Source organism: Bombina bombina, chromosome 2 (genome assembly GCF_027579735.1).
Source record: "Bombina bombina isolate aBomBom1 chromosome 2, aBomBom1.pri, whole genome shotgun sequence".
Lineage (NCBI taxonomy): Eukaryota > Metazoa > Chordata > Amphibia > Anura > Bombinatoridae > Bombina > Bombina bombina.
The window spans coordinates 1,227,188,447-1,227,214,603 of record NC_069500.1 but is presented as its reverse complement, the minus strand read 5'-3'; the positions used below and the strand labels follow the sequence as shown (position 1 = coordinate 1,227,214,603).

Genomic DNA, 26,157 nt, shown 5'->3' with positions numbered 1-26,157 from the left:
CCTTGGCATTGGAACAAATGACACAGATATCTTCCTCTGAGTCAGACATGTTTAACACACTAGCAAAAAACTTACAACTTGGTTATAATCTTTTTTAGCAAAAAAATACTGTGCCTCAAAGAGGTACTAAACGATTAAATAACAGTTGAATAATGAACTGAAAAACAGTTATAGCATCAAACTTTAAAACAACACAACTCTTAGCAAAGGTTTGTTCCCATTAGTAAAATAACAATAATTAAATTTGACATAAAAAGTACAAAGCAACGTTTTATGCACAGTCACTATAAGAATTCTCACAGCTCTGCTGAGAGAAGTTACCTCCCTTCAAAGAAGTTTGAAGACCCCTGAGATCTGTCAGAGATGAACCGGATCATGCAGGAAAAATAAAAGTGACTGACTGGAATTTTTTGATGCGTAGTAAAGAGCGCCAAAAACGGCCCCTCCCTCTCCCACACAGCAGTGAAGAGAAACGAAACTGTCACAATTACAAGCAAAAAACTGCCAAGTGGAAAATAATGCCCAAATATCTATTCACACAGAACCTCAGCAATGTAAACGATTCTACATTCCAGCAAAAACGTTTAACATGATAAATAGTTATTAAAAGTATTAGTGACCTTTAGCAGAGTAGTTCCGGTGAAATACCATCCCCAGAATACTGAAGTGTATACATACATGTCATTTTAACGGTATGGCAGGATTTTCTCATCAATTCCATTCAGAAAATAAAAACTGCTACATACCTCAATGCAGATTCATCTGCCCGCTGTCCCCTGATCTGAAGCCTTTACCTCCCTCAGATGGCCGAGAACAGCAATATGATCTTAACTACTCCGGTTAAAATCATAGTAAAAAACTCTGGTAGATTCTTCCTCAAACTCTGCCAGAGAAGTAATAACACGCTCCGGTGCTATTGTAAAATAACAAACTTTTGATTGAAGTCATAAAAACTAAGTATAATCACCATAGTCCTCTCACACATCCTATCTAGTCGTTGGGTGCAAGAGAATGACTGGGACTGACGTAGAGGGGAGGAGCTATATGCAGCTCTGCTGGGTGAATCCTCTTGCATTTCCTGTTGGGGAGGAGTTATATCCCAGAAGTAATGATGACCCGTGGACTGATCACACATAACAGAAGAAAGGGATATTAAGCAATTTTGTCTTGGAAGATACATCCGCTGACCAAGACTTTAGCCAGAGCGCTCTGCGCGCCACAATTGCAAACCCTGAATTTTTCGCCGCTAATCTAGCTAACTGCAAAGCGGCATCTAAAATAAAGGAATTAGCTAACTTAAGTGCGTGAATTCTGTCCATAACCTCCTCATACGGAGTCTCTCTACTGAGCGACTTTTCTAGTTCCTCGAACCAGAACCACGCTGCTTTAGTGACAGGAATAATGCACGAAATAGGTTGCAGGAGGTAACCTCTCTGTACAAAAATCTTTTTAAGCAAACCCTCCAATTTTTTATCCATAGGATCTTTGAAAGCACAATTATCCTCGATAGGAATAGTAGTGCGCTTAGCTAGTGTAGAAACTACCCCCTCGACCTTATGGACTGTCTGCCATAAGTCCTTTCTGGTGTCGACCATAGGAAATAATTTCTTAAATATAGGAGGGGGGACAAAAGGTATGCCGGGCTTCTCCCACTCCTTATTCACTATGTCCGCCACCCGCTTGGGTATAGGAAAAGCGTCGGGGTGCACAGAAACCTCTAGGAACTTGTCCATCTTGCACAATTTTTCTGGAATGACCAGGTTGTCACAATCATCCAGAGTAGATAGCACCTTCTTAAGCAGTGCGCGGAGATGCTCTAATTTAAATTTAAATGTCACAACATCAGGTTCTGCCTGTTAAGAAATTCTACCTGAATCAGAAATTTCTCCATTTGACAAAACCTCCATCATGGCCACTTCAGATTGGTGTGAGGGTATGACAGAGCTATTATCATCAGCGCCCTCCTGCTCTACAGTGTTTAAAACAGAGCAATCGCACTTTCTCTGAAATGCAGGCATTTTGGATAAAATATTTGCTATGGAGTTATCCATTACTGCCGTCAATTGTTGCATAGTAACAAGCATTGGCGCGCTAGAAGTACTAGGGGTCTCCTGCGTGGGCAAAACTGGTGTAGACACAGAAGGAGATGATGTAGAACTATGTCTACTCCCTTCATCTGATGAATCATCTTGGGCAACTTTACTATCTGTGGCAGTACTGTCCTTACTTTGTTTGGACGCTATGGCACAATTATCACACAATTTTGAAGGGGGAGACACATTGGCTTCCATACATACAGAACATAGTTTATCTGAAGGCACAGACATGTTAAACAGGCTTAAACTTGTCAATAAAGTACAAAAACCGTTTTAGAACAAAACCGTTACTGTCTCTTTAAATTTTAAACAGGGCACACTTTTTTACTGAATATGTGAAAAACTATGAAGGAATTGTTCAATTTTAACCAAATTTTCACAAGTGTGTCTTAAAGCATTCAAAGCATTGCACCCCAAATTTCAGACCTTTAACCCTTAAAATGACGAAACCGGAGCCGTTTATAGTTTTAACCCCTCTACAGTCCCAGCTACAGCCTTTGCTGCGACTTTACCAAACCCAGGGGGGTATACGATACCAAATGAAGCCTTCTAGGAACCTTTTCAACTACTTCCAGACCCACACACATGCAGCTGCATGTCCTGCTCTCAAAAGTAACTGCGCAGTAATGGCGCGAAAATGAGGCTCTGCCTACTACATAGAAGGCCCTTCCTGACTGGGAAGGTGTCTAAACCAGTGCCTGACGTAAAAAAACGTTCCCCAAAGTTATAAAGTGTGAATTTCAACATCAAGCTGTATAAAATGCCCAAATAAAGCAATCGATCTAGTCCATAAAAGTGTCTACCAGTTTTATAGCCCATATTAAGCCCTTTATTCTGTTTGAGACTAAGAAAATGGCTTACCGGTCCCCATGAGGGGGAAATGACAGCCTTCCAGCATTACACAGTCTTGTTAGAAATATGGCTAGTCATACCTTAAGCATTAAAGTCTGCCAACTGTTCCCCTAACTGAAGTTATCTCATCTCAACAGTCCTATGTGGGAACAGAAACCAATTATAGTTACTGCTGCTAAAATCATACTTCTCTCACAAACAGAACTCTTCATCCTTTTCTGTTTCAGAGTAAATAGTACATACCAGCACTATTTTAAAATAACAAACTCTTGATAGTAGAATAAAAAACTACAACTAAACACCACATACTCTTCACCATCTCCGCGGAGATGCTGCTTGTTCAGCGGCAAAGAGAATGACTGGGGTGGGCGGAGCCTAGGAGGGACTATATGGACAGCTTTTGCTGTGCTCTTTGCCATTTCCTGTTGGGGAAGAGAATATTCCCACAAGTTATGGATGACGCCGTGGACCGGACACACCAATGTTGGAGAAACATTTGTTTTTAAGGAGCTATTTTTTATTTTATGCAGAGTGCGCAATCATAGTATTAACTGTATTGCATGTATGTATTTTAAAGTGGAGAAATAACAATTGGGTTTTTAAGAATTTATGATTTAACTCAGAGTATACAATAAATGTGTTCATATTAATTGTGATAATCCTGTGTCTTTAGCTTTTTTAGCGCTTCTTAAATCTATTTTTTTTCATGTAAGGTTATTACTGTAATACAGGTACAGTTTTTTGAGGAGTCTGACACTTTACTCTCCCACTACCGTATATTGTATATATTATAGACTGCTCTTCTTGTTTTCCCAGCCCCTTTAACTGGGGGTCCCAGCCTAACCTCATCAACAGTGCTAAACTGGGAGCTTCTAAATAAGTTTTTAAAAGGTTTTATATTGGATTTTTATATCTGTGCATATTCTTCTTTATAGAAGTGTCTTTTACATGCAGTTATATGAAAATTGATGTACACTGTCCCTTTAAAATTCTGGTGTGGGGTGTCTTTGCATCCTACTGGTGGCCAGGTGAAGTAATCCGAAGAGTAAGGTCTCATGAACTCGTACAACCAATAGAAAGAAAACACAATCTTTACATACTTTAACTTTTATACAACAGATATACATTTTTTTAATACCATAGAATAAGCTCATATAGTGAAGTATTATACAATATCATTCTGGAAATAGAAAATCACAGTTAAAGGGACATTAAACATTATTGTAATGTACTACAAACATTGTAATACACAGTTTATGTTATGCATAGAATATAATATACGTAACAGCATGGAACCCTGATAGGTGCATATTTTCCCTATTTTTTCTCTTTTGCACAGGTGAGCAATAAAGACAATCAGATGCCATACAAATCACCCAGTGAAGCAGATTGACAGACTGCACTGCTTTTGCTGGTTTTATTTCTGAATGACAGGTCTGAATGTGGCAGGTGGTACAGCATCTGATTTTATGTACTGTACAAAAATTTATGCTTACCTGATAAATTTATTTCTAGACATGGTGAGTCCATGGAATCATCAATTACTGTTGGGAATATAATTCCTGGCCAGCAGGAGGAGGCAAAGAGCACCACAGCAAAGCTGTTAAAGTGAAAGTCAATCATAGCGTTTCACAAACGCTAGGATTGACTATTGAAACAGATAAAGGAGACTTTCATTCATGAAGTATAAGATACTTCATGTAGAAAGCTCTTTTATTTGTCTCAACCAATCAGCGATTTAAGCTACTAAAAGTCCACGGCAAAAAATTTTTTTGCTAAGAGGTGATGTTTTCACCTCTTAGCCAATAGCAGTGCGGTAAATCCGGACTGGCACCCATGAGAGACGGAATTTACTGCACTGCTATTGGCTAAGAGGTGAAAACGTCACCTCTTAGGAAAAATTTTTTTTTGCCGTGGCATTTGTTAGCAGCTCAAATCGCCGATCGGTTGAAACAAATAAAGGAGCTTTCTACATGAAGCATCTTATACTTCATGAATGAAAGTCCCCTTTATTTGTTTCTTCCCTTCCCACAACCCCCAGTCATTCGACTGAAGGAAAAGGAGAGAAAGGAAATAACACAAGGTGTAGAGGTGCCTGAGGTTTAAATAAAAACCTGTCTGAAATTAAGGGTGGGCAGTGGATTCACCGTGTCTAGAAAGAAAGAAATTTATCAGGTAAGCATACATTTTGTTTTCTTTCTTAAGACATGGTAAGTCCACAGAATCATCAATTACTGTTGGGAATCAATACCCAAGCTAGAGGACACAGATGATTAGGGAGGGACAAGACAGGTAACCTAAACAGAAGGCACCACCGCTTGAAGAACCTTTCTCCCAAAAGAAACCTCAGCCAAGGCAAAAATATCAAATTTGGAAAACATATGTAGATAAGACCAAGTTGCAGCCTTGCAAAATTGCTCTACAGGAGCCTCATGATTGAAAACCCAAGAAGAGGAAACAGCTCAGATAGAAGGAGCCATAATTCTCTAAGGAGGCTGCTGAACAGCAGTCTCATAAGCCAAACGAATAATACTTCTCAACCAGAGAGAATGAGAAGTGTCAGAAACTTTCTGACCTCTACGTTTCCCAAAGAAACAGAAAGCAGCGAAAGTCCATATTCATCTACAGATAGAATACAAGAGCACGCACAACATCCCAGTTCCTTATGAGAGGAAGGATTAGGACCGAAACAACTATAGGAAGGAAACCTAACTAGTACGAGGATCCGCCTGATCGGTATGAAAGATAAGATAAGGCGAGTCATACTGTAAGCTAAGAGCTCCGAGACTCTCTAAGCAGAAGAAATAGCAATAAAAAAACCTTCCAAGATAATAACTTAATATCTAATGTAATGGCTCAAACGGAGCCTGCTGAAAAACTTGCAGAACAAATTTAAGGCTCCAAGGAGGGCCTGAATCTGACCAAGGCCTGACAAAAAGATTGCACATCTGGCAGACGCTTATGTAGCAAAATAGAAAATGCAGAAACTGACCCACTAGGGTACTGACTGATAAACCCTTCTCCAAACCTTCCTGGAGAAAGGCCAAAATCCTAGGAATCCTGACCCTACTCCAAGAGTAGCCCTTTAATTCCTAAAGACATATATGTCACACCCTATGGAAAATCTGTCTAGAAACAGACTTTCGAGATTGAATCATGGTCATAATGACCAACTCAGAAAAACCATGCATAGACAGAACTAAGCATTCAATTTTAAAGCAAACGAGATTTGGAAGAAAAAAGTAACCCTGATCCGAAGTTTCTTCCTTAGAGACAGTCTCCAAAGTGGGAGATACAACATCTCCACTAGATCTGCAAACCATACCCTGCGAGGCCACACAGGGGCTAAGAAATCTGATCTTCATCAGAATAACTGACGCTCTCTCCTGAACCGAGTAATGACTTATAGAAGAACAACAAATGAAGGAAAAACAGGTATGCCAGCCTGAATCCCTCAGGGCCGTTAGACCATCTATCAGAGTGGTCTGAGGGTCTCTTGATCTTGACCGTACTTTGGAAGCTTGGCATTCTACCGAGACACATTCGATCCAACTCCAGCACCCCCCATTTGAAGGTTAAGCTGGAGAACATCTACGGATGGAGTTACTACTTCCTAGGATGAAAAATCTGTCTGCTCAGGAAATCCGCTTCCCAGAAGACCACTCCTGGAAAGAGGGTTGCAGATAGAAAGCAATAGTGAGCTTCTGCCCACAGAACAATCCAAGCCATCTCCTTCATGGCTAAGGAACTCTGAGTTCCTCCCTGATGGTTTTTAACTGTAACCACAGAAGATATGTTGTCGGACTGGAAACCCGATAAACCAGGTTAAACACAACAGAGGCCAAGCCATCAGAGCATTTGGAAATCGTTCTCAACTCCAAATTTAGATGGGAAGAGCAGGCTCCTCCAAAGTCCAAAGACTCGCTTGTAAAGAGTCCCAGACTGCACCCCAGCCCAGCAGGCTGGTGTCTGAACACAATCACCCAGGAACATCTTTGATAACATATGCCCTGAGTCAGATGTTTCTTGAACAATCTTCTGAGACAGATCCGCAGGACCCCCGTTCCATTGACTGAGCATGCACAATTGCCGAGCTCCCAAATGGAATCGAGCAAAGGGAATGATGTCCATAGAAACTATCATCAGACCAGTTTGAACAGAAGGCTGAAGAGAAAGATCAGAGGAAAAAGTCTTAGATTTTCTGACCTCCGACAGAAAAAATGCTCCCAGATAGGTTATCTATTATGGACCCTAAGAAAAAACTACCCTTGTCGTTGGAGCAAAGGGACACTTTCCTAAGTTCACTTCCATCGGAGAATGAAAAACAAAACAAAATACAAAACAACAAGATCTCTGAATGAGACGTCGCCTGAACCAATAACCAAGTACAGTGCTACAACAATTTCCCAACACCTAATCACTGCTAAGAGAGCCCCAGAACCTGATATATTCTGGGAGCTCTGGCAAGGTCAAATGGAACATAAACTGAAAAGAATTGCTAGAAAAGCAAATCCCAGAAACTTTATATGATTCCAGAAAATGGAAACATGAAAATACACAGCCTTCAGGTCTATGGTCGTCATAAAATAACCCTCTTGAACTAATGAAGAGTGGTACTCTAAGAAATTTTTCTAGACACTGCAGCTCAAGAAAAAATAGCAAGTTCCCTATATAAGGGAACCAAGCCCATATCAAATAGAACGTTAGACCCTATTCCTGTACAGAAGGTAGAACCACACTCCCAGGGAAGAAAATTTCCATACGCCCTAAATAAAAGGTACCGATGTCGAAGCTATACCTCACAAGACCCTTAGGCTATGGAGGGAGTTAACATTAACGGAGTCTTCTCTTCCAGATATAAAATAAAACGGAATCCGGCTCAGAGAGAACAAATGCTCCACAAGGGAAAATAAACAACCAGATGTATATTTTGTGCCTTGAATAAACTAAAGCCCAATAAGAAATTAACCCCTTCCTATTCATGAAGGGAGTTAATTTACAGTCTCCTGTCACATACCTAACAGTACCTGCATTCTGCCTTAACAATCCCCACTCAGGATTATGTGAAGTCCCATGAATAAATTGCAGAGAGCCCAATATATTTTCAATGACTCTGAAAGGCCAGCCTCCTAGCCCCAGAAGACAATAGGCACTTACCTGCATCTAGCCGTCCGGCAGGAGGACCGCTCACACAACATGGAAGGAAGCCAACTCCTTACAGAGGTCTGTGAAACAAAGAAAGATCAGAGCAAATCTACTCAGGCTTTCTATACTAGGGCAGCAAACATGTTAGGAAAACTCGGTAAGGCCCATCTCACAAGTTCCTAACTGCTTTAAAGCCACCACTGCCCTACTGAAGAGACTAACGTGGAATACGGCTATACCCAATCTTGAGAGGAAAGGTCAGAGCAAACCTACTCTGGCTTTCAAAATAATAAAATCTTGATTGAAGTGAAATAAATCCTTCAGACACCAAAAACATCACCTCTTCCTTGCACTGAAGGCAAAGAGAATGACTGGGGGTTGTGGAAAGGGAAGTGATACTTAACAGCTTTGCTGTGGTGCTCTTTGCCTCCTCCTGCTGGCCAGGAGTGATATTCCCAACAGTAACTGATGATTCCGTGGACTCACCATGTCTTAAAAAAGAAAGAGTGATTCCCTGAGGCAAGGGGACAGGTATTGCAAGTAAAACATGCACTGACAGATTTGCTTAACTACTTCTAAAATTGAATTCTGGAAAGGCATAAAGTCCCCCTATATACTGTAATGTTTCTATGCTCTTTTAGTAAAAGAACACAAATTTATGTAAAATATTCTAAACTAGGAAATCAGCGGCAACCTCATGATCTTTATGTATTTTTTTATGTAGACAAGGAGAAATAACTACAAATTATATTTAACTTATTTTAGCAAGACAACAGACTCTTGTCTTTATGGGGTTTTCAAGGCCTTCTCAGTTTTTTTATTCCATTGGTGTTCCAATGGTCTTTGATGAACCCTGCACCTTGTTAACTCATAAGGTAATTTTCACAAGGAATCCTAGGTATAAGAAAAAAACTTCCACAAAATGTTGTGTGACTTTTGGAAATATTTAATTCAACAGCCTTATCTTTTTGAAAAGCCACTTTGGCTGGTTTTAGTAGACATTTTTGCCTATTTTGTACATGCTCACTTCACATTTGAACAAACATATCCACTTCCTTGTTTAATAAAAACTTTAGAATATTGCACAATTGTAAAACTAAACCATGATAAATAAAATATGGTCATATGATGTTTGTTTACAATACAGTTTATTGTTTGCATACATGTTGTGAACTGGTATCATTAGTAAAGTGAAATAACCTGCATTTTAACAAATATTGAATCAATCATTGCCCATGTATCTATTCACACTGGCTGGTCATATTATTCCTCAGTTTGTGCATACAAAAACTATTTCTTATAGATTTTTGCATGATTAAACAATTCAAATGTAGGGAATCAAAATGTTGTAGATTGCAGCTTAACTAATTCCACCAGGCACACTCTAATAGTGCCAATGATAAAAAAAAACAAAATATCCAGGTTTAAATTTAAAGGGACAGTCTAGGCCAAAAACATAATTTATGTAAGAACTTACCTGATAAATTCATTTCTTTCATATTAGCAAGAGTCCATGAGCTAGTGACGTATGGGATATACATTCCTACCAGGAGGGGCAAAGTTTCCCAAACCTCAAAATGCCTATAAATACACCCCTCACCACACCCACAATTCAGTTTAACGAATAGCCAAGAAGTGGGGTGATAAAAAAGTGCGAAAGCATATAAAATAAGGAATTGGAATAATTGTGCTTTATACAAAATCATAACCACCACAAAAAAAGGGCGGGCCTCATGGACTCTTGCTAATATGAAAGAAATGAATTTATCAGGTAAGTTCTTACATAAATTATGTTTTCTTTCATGTAATTAGCAAGAGTCCATGAGCTAGTGACGTATGGGATAATGACTACCCAAGAAGTGGATCTTTCCACACAAGAGTCACTAGAGAGGGAGGGATAAAATAAAGACAGCCAATTCCTGCTGAAAATAATCCACACCCAAAATAAAGTTTAACAAAAAACATAAGCAGAAGATTCAAACTGAAACCGCTGCCTGAAGTACTTTTCTACCAAAAACTGCTTCAGAAGAAGAAAATACATCAAAATGGTAGAATTTAGTAAAAGTATGCAAAGAGGACCAAGTTGCTGCTTTGCAGATCTGGTCAACCGAAGCTTCATTCCTAAACGCCCAGGAAGTAGAAACTGACCTAGTAGAATGAGCTGTAATTCTCTGAGGCGGAGTTTTACCCGACTCAACATAGGCAAGATGAATTAAAGATTTCAACCAAGATGCCAAAGAAATGGCAGAAGCTTTCTGGCCTTTTCTAGAACCGGAAAAGATAACAAATAGACTAGAAGTCTTACGAAAAGATTTCGTAGCTTCAACATAATATTTCAAAGCTCTAACAACATCCAAAGAATGCAACGATTTCTCCTTAGAATTCTTAGGATTAGGACACAATGAAGGAACCACAATTTCTCTACTAATGTTGTTGAAATTCACAACTTTAGGTAAAAATTCAAAAGAAGTTCGCAACACCGCCTTATCCTGATGAAAAATCAGAAAAGGAGACTCACAAGAAAGAGCAGATAATTCAGAAACTCTTCTGGCAGAAGAGATGGCCAAAAGGAACAAAACTTTCCAAGAAAGTAATTTAATGTCCAATGAATGCATAGGTTCAAACGGATGAGCTTGAAGAGCTCCCAGAACCAAATTCAAACTCCAAGGAGGAGAAATTGACTTAATGACAGGTTTTATACGAACCAAAGCTTGTACAAAACAATGAATATCAGGAAGAATAGCAATCTTTCTGTGAAAAAGAACAGAAAGAGCAGAGATTTGTCCTTTCAAAGAACTTGCGGACAAACCCTTATCTAAACCATCCTGAAGGAACTGTAAAATTCTCGGTATTCTAAAAGAATGCCAGGAAAAATGATGAGAAAGACACCAAGAAATATAAGTCTTCCAGACTCTATAATATATCTCTCGAGATACAGATTTACGAGCCTGTAACATAGTATTAATCACAGAGTCAGAGAAACCTCTTTGACCAAGAATCAAGCGTTCAATCTCCATACCTTTAAATTTAAGGATTTCAGATCCTGATGGAAAAAAGGACCTTGTGACAGAAGGTCTGGTCTTAACGGAAGAGTCCACGGTTGGCAAGAGGCCATCCGGACAAGATCCGCATACCAAAACCTGTGAGGCCATGCCGGAGCTACCAGCAGAACAAACGAGCATTCCTTCAGAATCTTGGAGATTACTCTTGGAAGAAGAACTAGAGGCGGAAAGATATAGGCAGGATGATACTTCCAAGGAAGTGATAATGCATCCACTGCCTCCGCCTGAGGATCCCGGGATCTGGACAGATACCTGGGAAGTTTCTTGTTTAGATGGGACGCCATCAGATCTATTTCTGGAAGTTCCCACATTTGAACAATCTGAAGAAATACATCTGGGTGAAGAGACCATTCACCCGGATGCAACGTTTGGCGACTGAGATAATCCGCTTCCCAATTGTCTACACCTGGGATATGAACCGCATAGATTAGACAGGAGCTGGATTCCGCCCAAACCAAAATTCGAGATACTTCTTTCATAGCCAGAGGACTGTGAGTCCCTCCTTGATGATTGATGTATGCCACAGTTGTGACATTGTCTGTCTGAAAACAAATGAACGATTCTCTCTTCAGAAGAGGCCAAAACTGAAGAGCTCTGAAAATTGCACGGAGTTCCAAAATATTGATCGGTAATCTCACCTCCTGAGATTCCCAAACTCCTTGTGCCGTCAGAGATCCCCACACAGCTCCCCAACCTGTGAGACTTGCATCTGTTGAAATTACAGTCCAGGTCGGAAGCACAAAAGAAGCCCCCTGAATTAAACGATGGTGATCTGTCCACCATGTTAGAGAGTGTCGAACAATCGGTTTTAAAGATATTAATTGAGATATCTTCGTGTAATCCTTGCACCATTGCTTCAGCATACAGAGCTGAAGAGGTCGCATGTGAAAACGAGCAAAGGGGATCGCGTCCGATGCAGCAGTCATAAGACCTAGAATTTCCATGCATAAGGCTACCGAAGGGAATGATTGTGACTGAAGGTTTCGACAAGCTGTAATCAACTTTAGACGTCTCTTGTCTGTTAAAGACAGAGTCATGGACACTGAATCCATCTGGAAACCCAGAAAGGTTACCCTTGTCTGAGGAATCAAAGAACTTTTTGGTAAATTGATCCTCCAACCATGATCTTGAAGAAACAACACAAGTCGATTCGTATGAGATTCTGCTAAATGTAAAGACTGAGCAAGTACCAAGATATCGTCCAAATAAGGAAATACCACAATACCCTGTTCTCTGATTACAGACAGCAGGGCACCGAGAACCTTTGTAAAAATTCTTGGAGCTGTAGCTAGGCCAAACGGCAGAGCCACAAACTGGTAATGCTTGTCCAGAAACGAGAATCTCAGGAACTGATAATGATCTGGATGAATCGGAATATGCAGATATGCATCCTGTAAATCTATTGTGGACATATAATTCCCTTGCTGAACAAAAGGTAAGATAGTCCTTACAGTTACCATCTTGAACGTTGGTATCCTTACATAATGATTCAATATTTTTAGATCCAGAACTGGTCTGAAAGAATTCTCCTTCTTTGGTACAATGAAGAGATTTGAATAAAACCCCATCCCCTGTTCCGGAACTGGAACTGGCATAATTACTCCAGTCAACTCTAGATCTGAAACACATTTCAGAAATGCTTGAGCTTTTACTGGATTTACTGGGACACGGGAAAGAAAAAATCTCTTTGCAGGAGGTCTCAACTTGAAACAAATTCTGTACCCTTCTGAAACAATGTTCTGAATACAAAGATTGTGAACAGAATTGATCCAAATTTCCTTGAAAAAACGTAACCTGCCCCCTACCAGCTGAGCTGGAATGAGGGCCGCACCTTCATGTGGACTTAGAAGCAGGCTTTGCCTTTCTAGCTGGCTTGGATTTATTCCAGACTGGAGATGGTCTCCAAACTGAAACTGCTCCTGAGGATGAAGGATCAGGCTTTTGTTCTTTGTTGAAACGAAAGGAAGAAAACGATTATTAGCCCTGTTTTTACCTTTAGATTTTTTATCCTGTGGTAAAAAAGTTCCTTTCCCACCAGTAACAGTTGAAATAATGGAATCCAACTGAGAACCAAATAATTTGTTACCCTGGAAAGAAATGGAAAGTAAAGTTGATTTAGAAGCCATATCAGCATTCCAAGTTTTAAGCCATAAAGCTCTTCTAGCTAAAATAGCTAGAGACATAAACCTGACATCAACCCTGATAATATCAAAAATGGCATCACAGATAAAATTATTAGCATGTTGAAGAAGAATAATAATATCATGAGAATCACGATGTGTTACTTGTTGCGCTAAAGTTTCCAACCAAAAAGTTGAAGCTGCAGCAACATCAGCCAAAGATATAGCAGGTCTAAGAAGATTACCTGAACACAGATAAGCTTTTCTTAGAAAGGACTCAATTTTCCTATCTAGAAGATCCTTAAACGAAGTACCATCTGACGTAGGAATAGTAGTACGTTTAGCAAGGGTAGAAATAGCCCCATCAACTTTAGGGATCTTGTCCCAAAATTCTAATCTGTCAGACGGCACAGGATATAATTGCTTAAAACGTTTAGAAGGAGTAAATGAATTACCCAAATTATCCCATTCTTTGGAAATTACTGCAGAAATAGCATCAGGGACAGGAAAAACTTCTGGAATAACTACAGGAGTTTTAAAAACCTTATTTAAACGTTTAGATTTAGTATCAAGAGGACCAGAATCCTCTATTTCTAAAGCAATTAGGACTTCTTTAAGTAAAGAACGAATAAATTCCATTTTAAATAAATATGAAGATTTATCAGCATCAACCTCTGAGACAGAATCCTCTGAACCAGAGGAATCATCAGAATCAGAATGATGATGTTCAGTTAAAAATTCATCTGTAGGGAGAGAAGTTTTAAAAGATTTTTTACGTTTACTAGAAGGAGAAATAACAGACATAGCCTTCTTTATGGATTCAGAAACAAAATCTCTAATATTATCAGGAACATTCTGCACCTTAGATGTTGAAGGAACTGCAACAGGCAATGGTACTTTACTAAAGGAAATATTATCTGCTTTAACAAGTTTGTCATGACAATCAATACAAACAACAGCTGGAGGAATAGCTACCAAAAGTTTACAGCAGATACACTTAGCTTTGGTAGATTCAGCACTTGACAGCGATTTTCCTGTAGTATCTTCTGACTCAGATGCAACGTGAGACATCTTGCAATATGTAAGAGAAAAAACAACATATATATAAAGCAAAATTGATCAAATTCCTTAAATGACAGTTTCAGGAATGGGAAAAAATGCCAAAGAACAAGCTTCTAGCAACCAGAAGCAATAAAAAATGAGACTTAAATAATGTGGAGACAAAAGTGACGCCCATATTTTTTCGCGCCAAATAAGACGCCCACATTATTTGGCGCCAAAAATGACGCCACATCCGGAACGCCGACATTTTTGGCGCAAAATAACGTCAAAAAATGACGCAACTTCCGGCGACACGTATGACGCCGGAAACGGAAATAGAATTTTTGCGCCAAAAAAGTCCGCGCCAAGAATGACGCAATAAAATGAAGCATTTTCAGCCCCCGCAAGCCTAACAGCCCACAGGGAAAAAGTCAAATTTTAAGGTAAGAAAAAATGTTAAATGAAAATGCATTATCCCAAATATGAAACTGACTGTCTGAAAATAAGGAAAGTTGAACATTCTGAGTCAAGGCAAATAAATGTTTGAATACATATATTTAGAACTTTATAAACAAAGTGCCCAACCATAGCTAGGAGTGTCACAGAAAATAAGACTTACTTACCCCAGGACACTCATCTACATATAGTAGATAGCCAAACCAGTACTGAAACGAGAATCAGTAGAGGTAATGGTATATATAAGAGTATATCGTCGATCTGAAAAGGGAGGTAAGAGATGAATCTCTACGACCGATAACAGAGAACCTATTAAATAGACCCCTTAGAAGGAGATCACTGCATTCAAATAGGCAATACTCTCCTCACATCCCTCTGACATTCACTGCACGCTGAGAGGAAAACCGGGCTCCAACTTGCTGCGGAGCGCATATCAACGTAGAATCTAGCACAAACTTACTTCACCACCTCCATCGGAGGCAAAGTTTGTAAAAACTGAATTGTGGGTGTGGTGAGGGGTGTATTTATAGGCATTTTGAGGTTTGGGAAACTTTGCCCCTCCTGGTAGGAATGTATATCCCATACGTCACTAGCTCATGGACTCTTGCTAATTACATGAAAGAAATAAACTTTCATGATTCAGATAGAGCATGTAATTTTAAACAATTTTCCAATTTACTTTTATCACCAATTTTGATTTGTTCTCTTGGTATTCTTAGTTGAAAGCTTAACCTAGGAGGTTCATATGCTAATTTCTTAGACCTTGAAGCCCACCTCTTTCAGATTGCATTTTAACAGTGTTTCACCACTAGAGGGTGTTAGTTCACATATTTCATATAGATAACACTGTGCTCGTGCACGTGAAGTTATCTGGGAGCAGGCACTGATTGGCTAGACTGCAAGTCTGTCAAAAGAACTGAAAAAAGGGGCAGTTTGCAGAGGCTTAGATAGAAGATAATCACAGAGGTTAAAAGTATATTATTATAAGTGTGTTGGTTATGCAAAACTGGGAAATGGGTAATAAAGGGATTATCTATCTTTTAAAACAATAAAAATTCTGGTGTAGACTGTCCCTTTAAGTTTCTCCTGTGGCAAAATCTAAACTTGAATCTAAGCTATATTAGCTTAGCAACACCTGGAAAATGTATGCAATCAATCTATAAAAAGCTGTTTGTGTTCTCCACAGAACTATAAAAAGTTTGACAAATTTTGAAAGCCACAACTTTTACCATTTTTAATTGTAGCGCAATATATACATTCTCTAGCATGTCATTTTTGCAGTATTCAATGAGGAACTCTCTGTGCTTAAATCCTATACATAAATGACATATTTCATTTAATGTGTGAGAGCAAGAGAATGAGAAACCCAGAATTTCAGTTTTCTAAGTAATCCCCACTGTTCGATTTTCTTTGCTAATACCAGATATGAACTCACCTGAAGGGTTTCTATTTGTTTTCTGATACTGATGTTAGATGGCATCTAAATAAAGCAATGTGAGACAGCAAAACATAACAAACATGAGAATGTAATGCACATGCAGGTTAGATGGGGGAAAAAAAGGCACAAAACAAATAGCGAATAACTGAAAAAAGTAAATATAACTGAAACAAAACTGAGAGATTGCACTCTTTATGGGATTGCTACACTCTATGCAGAACGTTTAGGTTAATGTAAAATAATTTTCTGTTTAAAGACTTTAAAGTCTTTTTAACTGTGCATATTATATATTATCAATTAAGCACTGTATTTACAACTATCATTTCGCTAACAAAATTTGCAGCTTTTTTTTTAATTGTTCCAGAGTACTCCAAGGGCCCATTAAAAATCCTTGTGTAAGTTCAACTTACCTCATCTGCTATGCTCAATTAGAGGCATATGCACAAAAGCCATTTTACTAATTTAAGCAATCACTGTGTAGTATGCTGCAGGGATAAGAGTGCAGAATACTCTCCCGCCTCTCTGTAGGTACTGAATAAACATAACATTTAAGGGTAAAAATACCCAAGAAAAGCAGAAAAAATATTTGTTGCTGAATTAAACATTTTAGGTGGATTACATTTTCAGTTTAATTTTCCTGAAAAAATAAATAAAATAAGTAAAAAAATATTTGATAGTTCTAGATGAGCTCATGGGTGGCTGGATTACAGATGAGTTGGGAGCTGAACCTTGGATGGATGATCAGAAAGCTTTTTGAATACTCTTACCGAGTCTTACATGTAGCTGGTCTAGGGTCAGCTAGGTCTATATCAGAAAGCTCGATATGTGTCAGCCAAATCAGTCTGGCACATTAAAACCAGCTGGTTTTAGCAGAAGTGGACCTGGCTTAGGGGTGAATAGATATTTAGAAAGAGCATACAACCATTCCTTTGTTGTGTCCAAATCACGACAGACTTAAAACAGCTTTTACACTGCTAAAGCAATCACTATGTAGCTAGGTCAGTATTCTGAATCCTGCAGTATGCAGAAAAGTGGGCAAAAACAAAAATACCATTCTATTGAAAAGGTTTATTTACACTGAGTTTTAACTTCACTTTACTAAGTTAGGTTAAGTTGGAAGCACCCAACTCCTTTGTATTGCTATAAAAATCAATCTATTTTGTAAATTTAGTTTGCGAAGTCTAATCAGAAATGTTATGAAGCTGAGAACCCGTGTTAACAATCGACACTTGCCATGCAGTATCACTTGGTGAAACTTAAGATTACTAAGAGCAGGGCTTATCAATCACTGCTTTTTAAATTTGTGTTTGAAGCATCACTCATGCAAGCCTGTGCCGCAAGGTCTCAGAAGCTGGGAATACAGCTTGATAAATTTGCCCCTAAGGGCAATAAGCAAACCTGTAGCCAAGATTTAAGATCCAGAGGTCATCAGACCGCTTGTTTCTTAACCCACTTCGTCACCTGTTATGTGGCATATGTCAATCCCCGACCGGGGAGATGGAAGGCCCTTATTCCCGCACGATTGTCTACACACGAGCAGGGGGCAGCGTTGCACCCTAGCCACAGTGTGCAATGATAAATGTGGGTAGTGCATTGCTGCCCATTAGACGAGAAGCCCCTGTATGCCTTACTTTATTAAATCTGGCTCATGTACAAGCAAAACAGTCAATGTTTTGAGATGTTAATGTAAACAATGGAGAATTACAAAGACACAATATGGTTAATGTAGCAAACAATTCTCACCAGCGGTTGGGAAATATTGTTAGTGGAGTGCAAGTACAATTAAACATGCAAACTTCTTAGGATGAATAAAAAAGCAAAGTAGATTAAACTATAAAAAGCAAATGAAAAATGAACATGAAATGAAGAGTATGTAAAAAGCAAAGCAAATAAAACATATTATGGAGAATAGAAGCGAAGAACTGCCTTAACCAAGATGTCATTTTAGAACATTAATTACTGAACATGCAGCTAATCATTTGCTTTGTTCTGTTTCCCCAAAAGCCCATTAAATACAGAAGATTAGAAGATGCATGTCATTAATTCAGAGCATTATTATAAAGAGAAACACAGGATTTCTACAGAAACAAAAGTTTATTAAGAGAGCATTTACTGTGCTACGGTCATTGCACAAAAGAATATGGGGAAAAGTAATGAAATGATTAAGATAGACAATTTATAAATTACCATATGCACTCAAAGACATTAAATAAAAGGTGCATTCACTCTTAACTATACATGTAAATTCTGTGTTCGGCCCATAAATATCCAAATATAAAATAGTAGAAAATTTAGCTATATAGAAAATATGTCAAATGTATCTGAAACTAAGGAGTCAGCCAGAATACTGAGGAGCCAGAGAAATGGTGTAGTTGTAAAGTGAACGCACCAGTTAAAGAGCCTTTTATGATGTCAGAGCATGAAATGTCAGATGTAAGCAATAAATGAATTGCTTACCTTTAAATGCGACAAACAGTTTTGCAAGAATATGTGCCAATTGTTTAAGAAAAACTGCTTTTGGCTTACACACAGCAGGCAGGTGATCAAAGGGTATAATGCCTGTAGGATGAAAAGAAATATTTAGGACATTTTCCAAAGTCAATTTTTCTTCCAGATTTACAGCATAAAGATAATTTCATACATTCAAACATTATAGGGCAAATTATGACTCTGCCAAATTCATTTTATACACATTTAAAGGGGAGACTGATACGACAACAAGTGTTAACTAGAAAGATAATGAGAATAATGCAGAACCACAACTACTTTTAATAACAAAAATTTGACCTGGTTCTGTCCCCACTGCCTTGGACTTGTGAGCTCATATGATGTAAGGTAGAGACAAACATCTCAGAGAAGTTCCACATTTTACCATATTGTCAATATAGGATGGGACCTCTGTCTCACTTTCTCTCCTACTGCTGTTTCCACCATTTATGTCTTGATTTAAAAGAAACCTGGACAAGCTGCACTAGTAAGGACTATTTTGAGGAGACTTGGAATCATGAAAAGTGAACAGTTTAATAGGACTACAATTTAAAAGGACATCATACTGCAATGTGTTTGAGAATGTAATTCCTACACTATTTGTAGGGGAAATCTGTGTATTTAAGTCCTGTAAAGCGTTTTGTTATTATCAATTAAGAAGTAACTTGAAAATCGGATCGCAATAAACATGCATTTCCTGGGGCTTTTCAAGTTTCAAATATCAACTTCAATTTGTTTAACCTAAATTGACATAAAAAGTGATGCTTAAACAGATGTAAAACTTTATTTTGTTTGAATAAATATACAAGAAACATGTAAACCCCCCAAAGAAATTATGAAAACATAGTACAAACAATGTCAGTGATGTATTTATCTTTAAAATCACTATTACCTTTATTCATGAAAAAAAATATTTAAAATATTGAACTACTAATCTTTCATATCCATGCGCTTAATGTTCCTTTAAATTCAGCAAATATGTAAAACAAGACTTCTCTTTGTTACAAAGAAATGTATTTTTCTAAAGGTTGAAGCAATGGAACAGATTACTGATATCTTTAAATCTCCCATATGGGATTCTTTAACTAGAATAACTACAGGAAAACTAAGCTACCTTGGCCAGCTCAAGGGAAGATTATGAAGGAAGACAATTATAGTTTTAATAAATCAGTTGTATATCGCCCTTATTGCATCATATCTGTGTGTTTACAGAACATTGCAGCACTCTGAATGTTTACAAAACAAGAGTAAAGGTTTCCAGATATTTAAAATGCAGCAGTAGCAGGAACAAAGTGTCTGCTTGCACCAATAACATGTTTTACCAAGGAATGCTTCTTTCTTGAGCTCAGTTCAAACGTGGTCTGGTACAGCATCTCCACAAAGTTTTTTAAGCATGGCACATTCACTTCATTTTTTACAGCCTTTCAAAAAGAGAAAGTCATATTATACAAAGCAGGTTAACTGGCAACAAAGCAAACAAAACCAGTAACTGAATGAATAGTAAGCTAATTGCATAAAAAGTGTTTGTCAGACGCAAATATACTCATAATATCTAGTAGAAGTAACAGGTGTATATTCTGTGCATTTAATTAAAGGGACAGTCAACTCATTTTTTTTTATTGTTTAAAAAGAAAGATAATCCCTTTATTAACCATTCCCCAGTTTTGCACAGAAAACATGGTTAATATTAATAAACTTTTTACCTCTGTGATTACCTTGTATCTAAGCCTCTTCTGACAGCCCCCTTATAACATGGCTATTTATTTATTTATTATCTATTGACTTGCATTTTTTACAATTAGTGCAGTGTCTGCCACAACCTACGTGCGTGAGCACAATGTTATCTATATGGTCCACATGAACTAACACTCCCCTGTTGTGAAAAGCTAATAAAAAAATCATGTGGTAAGGGGGCCGTCTTTAGTGGCTTAGAAACAGACAGAAATTTAGAGGTTTAAAGGTTATAAAGTATATTAATATAACCATGATGGTTGTGCAAAGCTGGGGAATGGGTAGTAAAGGTATTATCTATCTTTTTAAACAATAACAATTTTTGTGTTGACTTTCCCTTTAAGGGAAATGGATGAAATTATCCAACTTTGAGACCATTCTTACAATGCAGGACTTATATTGGTACATTTTTTTAAAACCACATTATGTGTACAGTAAATCTTACAATTCAAAAAACAGTTCAGCAAAGCAGTCAGGTCACCTTAAACTTGATTTTGGCAGCCAATAAGAATTTCTTGTCCTTTGTATTATTTTGTATTGATGGATTATCGCATGTGTGACATTATTACAATAGCACATCATAAACAGACCTGAAATACTATACACTAAACATTTATGAATACACTTAGTATTTTCCCTACCAGAAGGTCTCACATTTCAATATAATAATGATCATTCAGAAAATAAACTAGTTATGTAAATCACAAAAAAACATATGAATATATTTATGAGGACATCCAAAATGACAATGGTCAATTGTTATATTTGTATTTACTATACATATTAAAAAAGGAGAGAAAGAAACGTTTTCTTAAACAGTAAATCTTGCATTAAGCAGTTCTACTTACAGCAGCCACAGGGATGAGAATTTCTACAAACAGACCGGCAAGTGCATGCTTTATGTCCTTGTCTTTCACTTCTAAGAAGTACTGCGCACATTCCTTAGAAAAAGGAAAAACACGTTTACATAAATATTATATGGTTCGATAGAGTAATTACCTAAGCCTAATCATTTATACAAAATGGCTTGTTTTTTTACTAGGTCATTTAGCCAATAGGATTCTATTATAACTGGTTCTTGGCACTTCAAGTATAGAAGAACTAAATTTATGCTTACCTGATAAATGTATTTCTTTCTTGATACGGTGAGTCCACTGATCATCAATTACTGTTGGGAATATCACTCCTGGCCAGCAGGAGGAGGCAAAGAGCACCACAGCAAAGCTGTTAAGTATCGCTTCCCTTCCCACAAACCCCAGTCATTCGCCTGAAGGAAAAGGAGAGAAAAGAAATAAGGTGTAGAGGTGCCTGAGGTTTATATAAAAAAAAAACTGTCTGAAAACGTGGAGGGCCATGGACTAACCGTGTCAAGAAATAAATAAATTTATCAGGTAAGCATAAATTTTGTTTTCTTTCTTAACACACGGTGAGTTTATGGATCATGAATTACTGTTGGGAATCAATATCCAAGCTAGAGGACACAGATAAGGGAGGGCAAGAAAGGTAACCTAAACTGAAGGCACCACTGCTTGCAGACCCTTTCTCCCAAAAGAAGCCTCAGCCGAGGCAAAAGTATCAAATTTATAGAATTTAGAAAAAGTGTGCAAAGAAGACCAAGTCACAGCCTTACAGATCTATTCTACAGAGTCATCATTCTTGAAGGCCCAAGAAGAAGACACCACCCTAGTGGAATGAGCTGTAATTCTCTCAGGAGGCTGCTGTCTAGCAGTCTCATATGCCAAACGAATAATACTTCTCAACCAGAGAGAAAGAGAAGTGGCAGTAGTTTTCTGACCCTTATGTTTTCCAGAAAACTGAGAAAGACTGATGAAAGTACTTTGTAGCCTGCAGATAGAATTTAAGAGCCCGCACAACGTCTAAGTTATGTAATAAACGTTCTTTATTAGAAGGAGGATTAGGACAAAGAGAAGGAAAAACAATTTCCTGATTAACATTTCTGTCCGAAAACAACCTTAGGAAGAAAACCAAACTTGGTACGGAGAACTGCCTTATCTGCATGAAATATGAAATAAGGAGAATCACACTGCAAAGCTGAGAGCTCAGAAACCCTCCGAGCAGAAGAAATAGCAGTAAGAAACAAAACCTTCCAAGATAATAACTTAATATCTATGAAATGCATAGGCTCAAACGAAGCCTGTTGTAAAACTTTAAGAACAAGATTAAGGCACCGAGGTGGAGCAACTAACTGAAACACAGGCCTGATTCTGACCAGGGCCTGACAAAAGGAATATGCATCCGGAACGTCCGCCAGGCGCTTGTGCAGCAGAATGGATAGAGCAGAAATCTGACCCTTGATGGTACTGACAAGATAACCCCTTCTCAAGACCTTCCTGGAGAAAAGATAAGATCCTGACCTTACTCCAAGAATAGCCTTTAGACTCACACCAATAAAGATATTTACGCCATATCTTATGGTAAATCTTTCTAGTGACAGGCTTACGAGCCTGAGCCATGGTCTCAAAGACCGATTCGGACAATCCACGCTTAGCTAAAATCAAGCGTTCAATCTCCAAGCAGTCAGCTTCAGAGAAACGAGATTTGGATGAAGGAAGGGCCCCTTAGGCAGGAAGTCCTTCCTGAGCGGTAGTCTCCATGGACGCAGAGACAACATCTCTACTAGATCTGATAGCAGGCCACGCAGGAGCTATTAGAATCACTGATGCCCTCTCCTGCTTGATCTGAGCGATGACTCGCAGAAGAAGAGCAAACTAAGAAAAAAGATATGCCAACCTGAAGTTCCAAGGAACTTCCAGAGCATCTGTCAGAAAGGCTTGAGGAAAGATTGTTCCAGCCACCAACAATTTTAAAAGACCTTTATTTTCTCATATTTTGGGTCTAAGCAAAAAAATTACGTTTCAGGCCTGCTATAGGCCCTTAGTCATGTATACCTTAAAACACACAGGTTCATCATTTATATACCCTACACCTGTTCACTTGTTCTCATGTGATTTTTCATTTTGCAACAATGCCATTTTGTGGACAACCAAGGTATATATTTTTTCTAGTTGTGCCAAATTTCCTGACTAATCACATGAGAAAAATTCAAAGTTACAATAAAATAAAATTTAAAGATAAAACCATATGTACAAAATTAGAATAGAAGAAATATTGCACATAATAAGCAGATCATAAACAAAAATTTTTCATAGATGATAGTTATATAAATTAATTAATTTTAAAGATTCTAAAAGATCTCTTTCTAAGAACACCTCCCCAGGAGAGGGAACATAAAAGTATCTATTTAATTTACTCAATTTTTTTAGGGTTGACAACGATAGGCATATCAGAGTCATCCAAGGCAGCTAAAACCTCCTTTAGTAAAACACGGAGGTGCTCAAGCTTGAATCTGAAGGAAACCCCTTCAGCTTCAGACGAAGGAATTACACTATCCGAATCTGAGAGTTCACCCTCAGAGGCTATTGAAGTATCCTCCTCTTCTGACCAAGTGGTTCCACTTGGGCATGCAGACAAAGTTTGCATTCCTCAACAGATATAGGCAATAAGTCCATTTTGCACTGAATGAAATAGACACACACAAAAAATAAAAAAATAAAATAAAAAACGGAACAGTATCTTTAAGAGCCCTGTTTAATTGAGAAAAAACAGTGCCCGCAAATATGAAGAAAACACCCTTTACAATGGAAAAACCAACCCTTTAATAAGTAATATAAATTATTCCTCCAGGTCCTAAATAATATTAATATACCTCTTAGGCACCCCTACACCACAGCGCAACGCCTATCTGACCTCCTTTACTCTGCAGATTCTACTCCGGAACAAGCAGGGGCAAAAAGAGGAAGAGGACACAATCTTAGTAACACTGAGGAGAAAAAAGCGCCAAGAAAAAGCACGAGCTGTGTCCGGGGGGGGGGGGGAAAGAGCCCACCCCTAATGACGTCATCACAGTGAATACGGGCCGATCTTAAGACTAAAAAAAAACGTAATAGATTACGTTATATACGCTAAATCTCCAAGTAGTATAAGATAAGCAGAAGACCCCCAAAACTGCAGATTTCTGCTGAGCCACCATTAACGTTTTACACCACTCTCTTACTAGGACTAAATCATACCACACAGTGTCCTGCCAGCCTGTCTAACTCATCCTGCTCTCAGGAAGATTCTTGTCCCATCATGATGTGCAGAAATACATGTTTAAGTGCCAGGGTTCTCTATATAAGAAATAAAAAGGCACTTACCTACACCCTTGTCTGTCCGACAGGGAGACAGCACCAGGAATGAGAGGAAGCCGCTCCTCACAGAGTCCTGTGAATGAAAGGATGAACAGAGTAAGCCTACTCTGGCATACTGTAGAAGGGCAGCAAATATTGTCAGGAAAATGCAGTGAGGCCCACCCCACAAGTTCATAACTGCTTTAAAGCTACCACAGCCCTACTGAAGAGACTGAAGTGGAATACAGCTAAACACAGCTTGAAAGGGAAGGTCAGAGCAAACCTGCTCAGGCTTCAAAAATAATAAAATCGTGACAGAAGAATCTTTTACAGACACCTAAACATCACCTCCTCCTTGCACCTAAGGCAAAGAGAATGACTGGGGGTTGTGGAAAGGGATGTGATACATAACAGCTTTGCTGTGGTACTCTTTGCCTCCTCCTGCTGGCCAGGAGTGATATTCCCAACAGTAATTGATGATCCGTGGACTCACCTTGTCTTAAGAAAGAAAATATTTTCTGTATTTTTAAATTAATATTTTTATGTATACCATGTTAAAGGGACACGGAACCCAAAAATGTTCTTTCCATATTCAGACAGAGCATAAAACTGTAAAACAATTACCAATTTAATTCTATTATCAAATTTGCTTTGTTCTCTGTTATTCTTTGTTGAAAAGATATCTAGGTAGGTAGCGTGCACATGTCTGGAGCACTAAATGACAGGAAAAAGTGCTGCCATCTTGCTAATGTAGAACATTCTTGAAAAACTGCTGTCATATAGTACTGCAGACACATACACACTACTGAACATATCTTTCTGCTTTTCAACAGTGAAGACCAAGAACATTTTATAATAGAAGTAAATTGGAAAGTTGATTAAAAACATAAATTATGCTTACCTGATAATTTCATTTCTATCTGTGGGAGGAGAGTCCACGGCTTTATTCATTACTTGTGGGAATTAAGAACCTGGCCACCAGGAGGAGACAAAGACACCCCAGCCAAAGGCTTAAATATCTCCCCCCACTCCCCTCATCCCCCAGTCATTTTGCCAAGGGAACAAGGAACAGTAGGAGAAATACCAGGGTAAATATGGTGCCAGAAGAACAAAAATAAATTTAGATCCGCCCATCGGAGAAGACTCTCCTCCCACAGAAGGAAATGAAATCATCAGGTAAGCATAATGTATGTTTTTCATCTTAATGGGAGGAGAGTCCACTGCTTCATTCATTACTTGTGGGGGGAAAAAAAATACCCAAGCTCTAGACGACACTGAATGAAAAAAATCGGGAGGGCAAAAGGAGGCGGACCCTAATCTAAGGGCACCACAGCCTGCAAAAATCTGTAAAATTTAGCAAAAGTATGTAAGGAGGAGCAAGTAGCCGGCATACAAATCTGCTCCATAGAGGCGTCATTCTTAAAGGCCCATGAAGAAGCCACAGCCCTAGTTGAGTGAGCCGTAATCCTCTGTAGGAGGCTTATGTCCCGCTGTCTCATAGGGCAAGCTAATAATGCTCCTCAACCAAAAAGATAGGGA

General features: G+C 38.4%; 1 protein-coding gene across 5 annotated transcripts in view; it reads right to left on the bottom strand.

Moving 5' to 3' along the window:
- Nucleotides 1-26,157, bottom strand: part of FRYL (FRY like transcription coactivator) — a 916,813-nt gene that overhangs the window by 335,409 nt on the left and 555,247 nt on the right. For 3 of the 5 annotated variants that reach the window (XM_053703981.1, XM_053703978.1, XM_053703979.1), the window contains 4 exons: nt 21,277-21,369; nt 20,020-20,118; nt 18,668-18,769; nt 16,208-16,252 (listed from right to left, as the gene is read on the bottom strand). In XM_053703981.1, the coding sequence (XP_053559956.1) occupies nt 16,208-16,252; nt 18,668-18,769; nt 20,020-20,118; nt 21,277-21,369 (339 nt within the window). The remainder of the gene's footprint in view (nt 1-16,207; nt 16,253-18,667; nt 18,770-20,019; nt 20,119-21,276; nt 21,370-26,157) is intronic. The other 2 variants (XM_053703980.1, XM_053703982.1) reach the window with 1 other exon arrangement.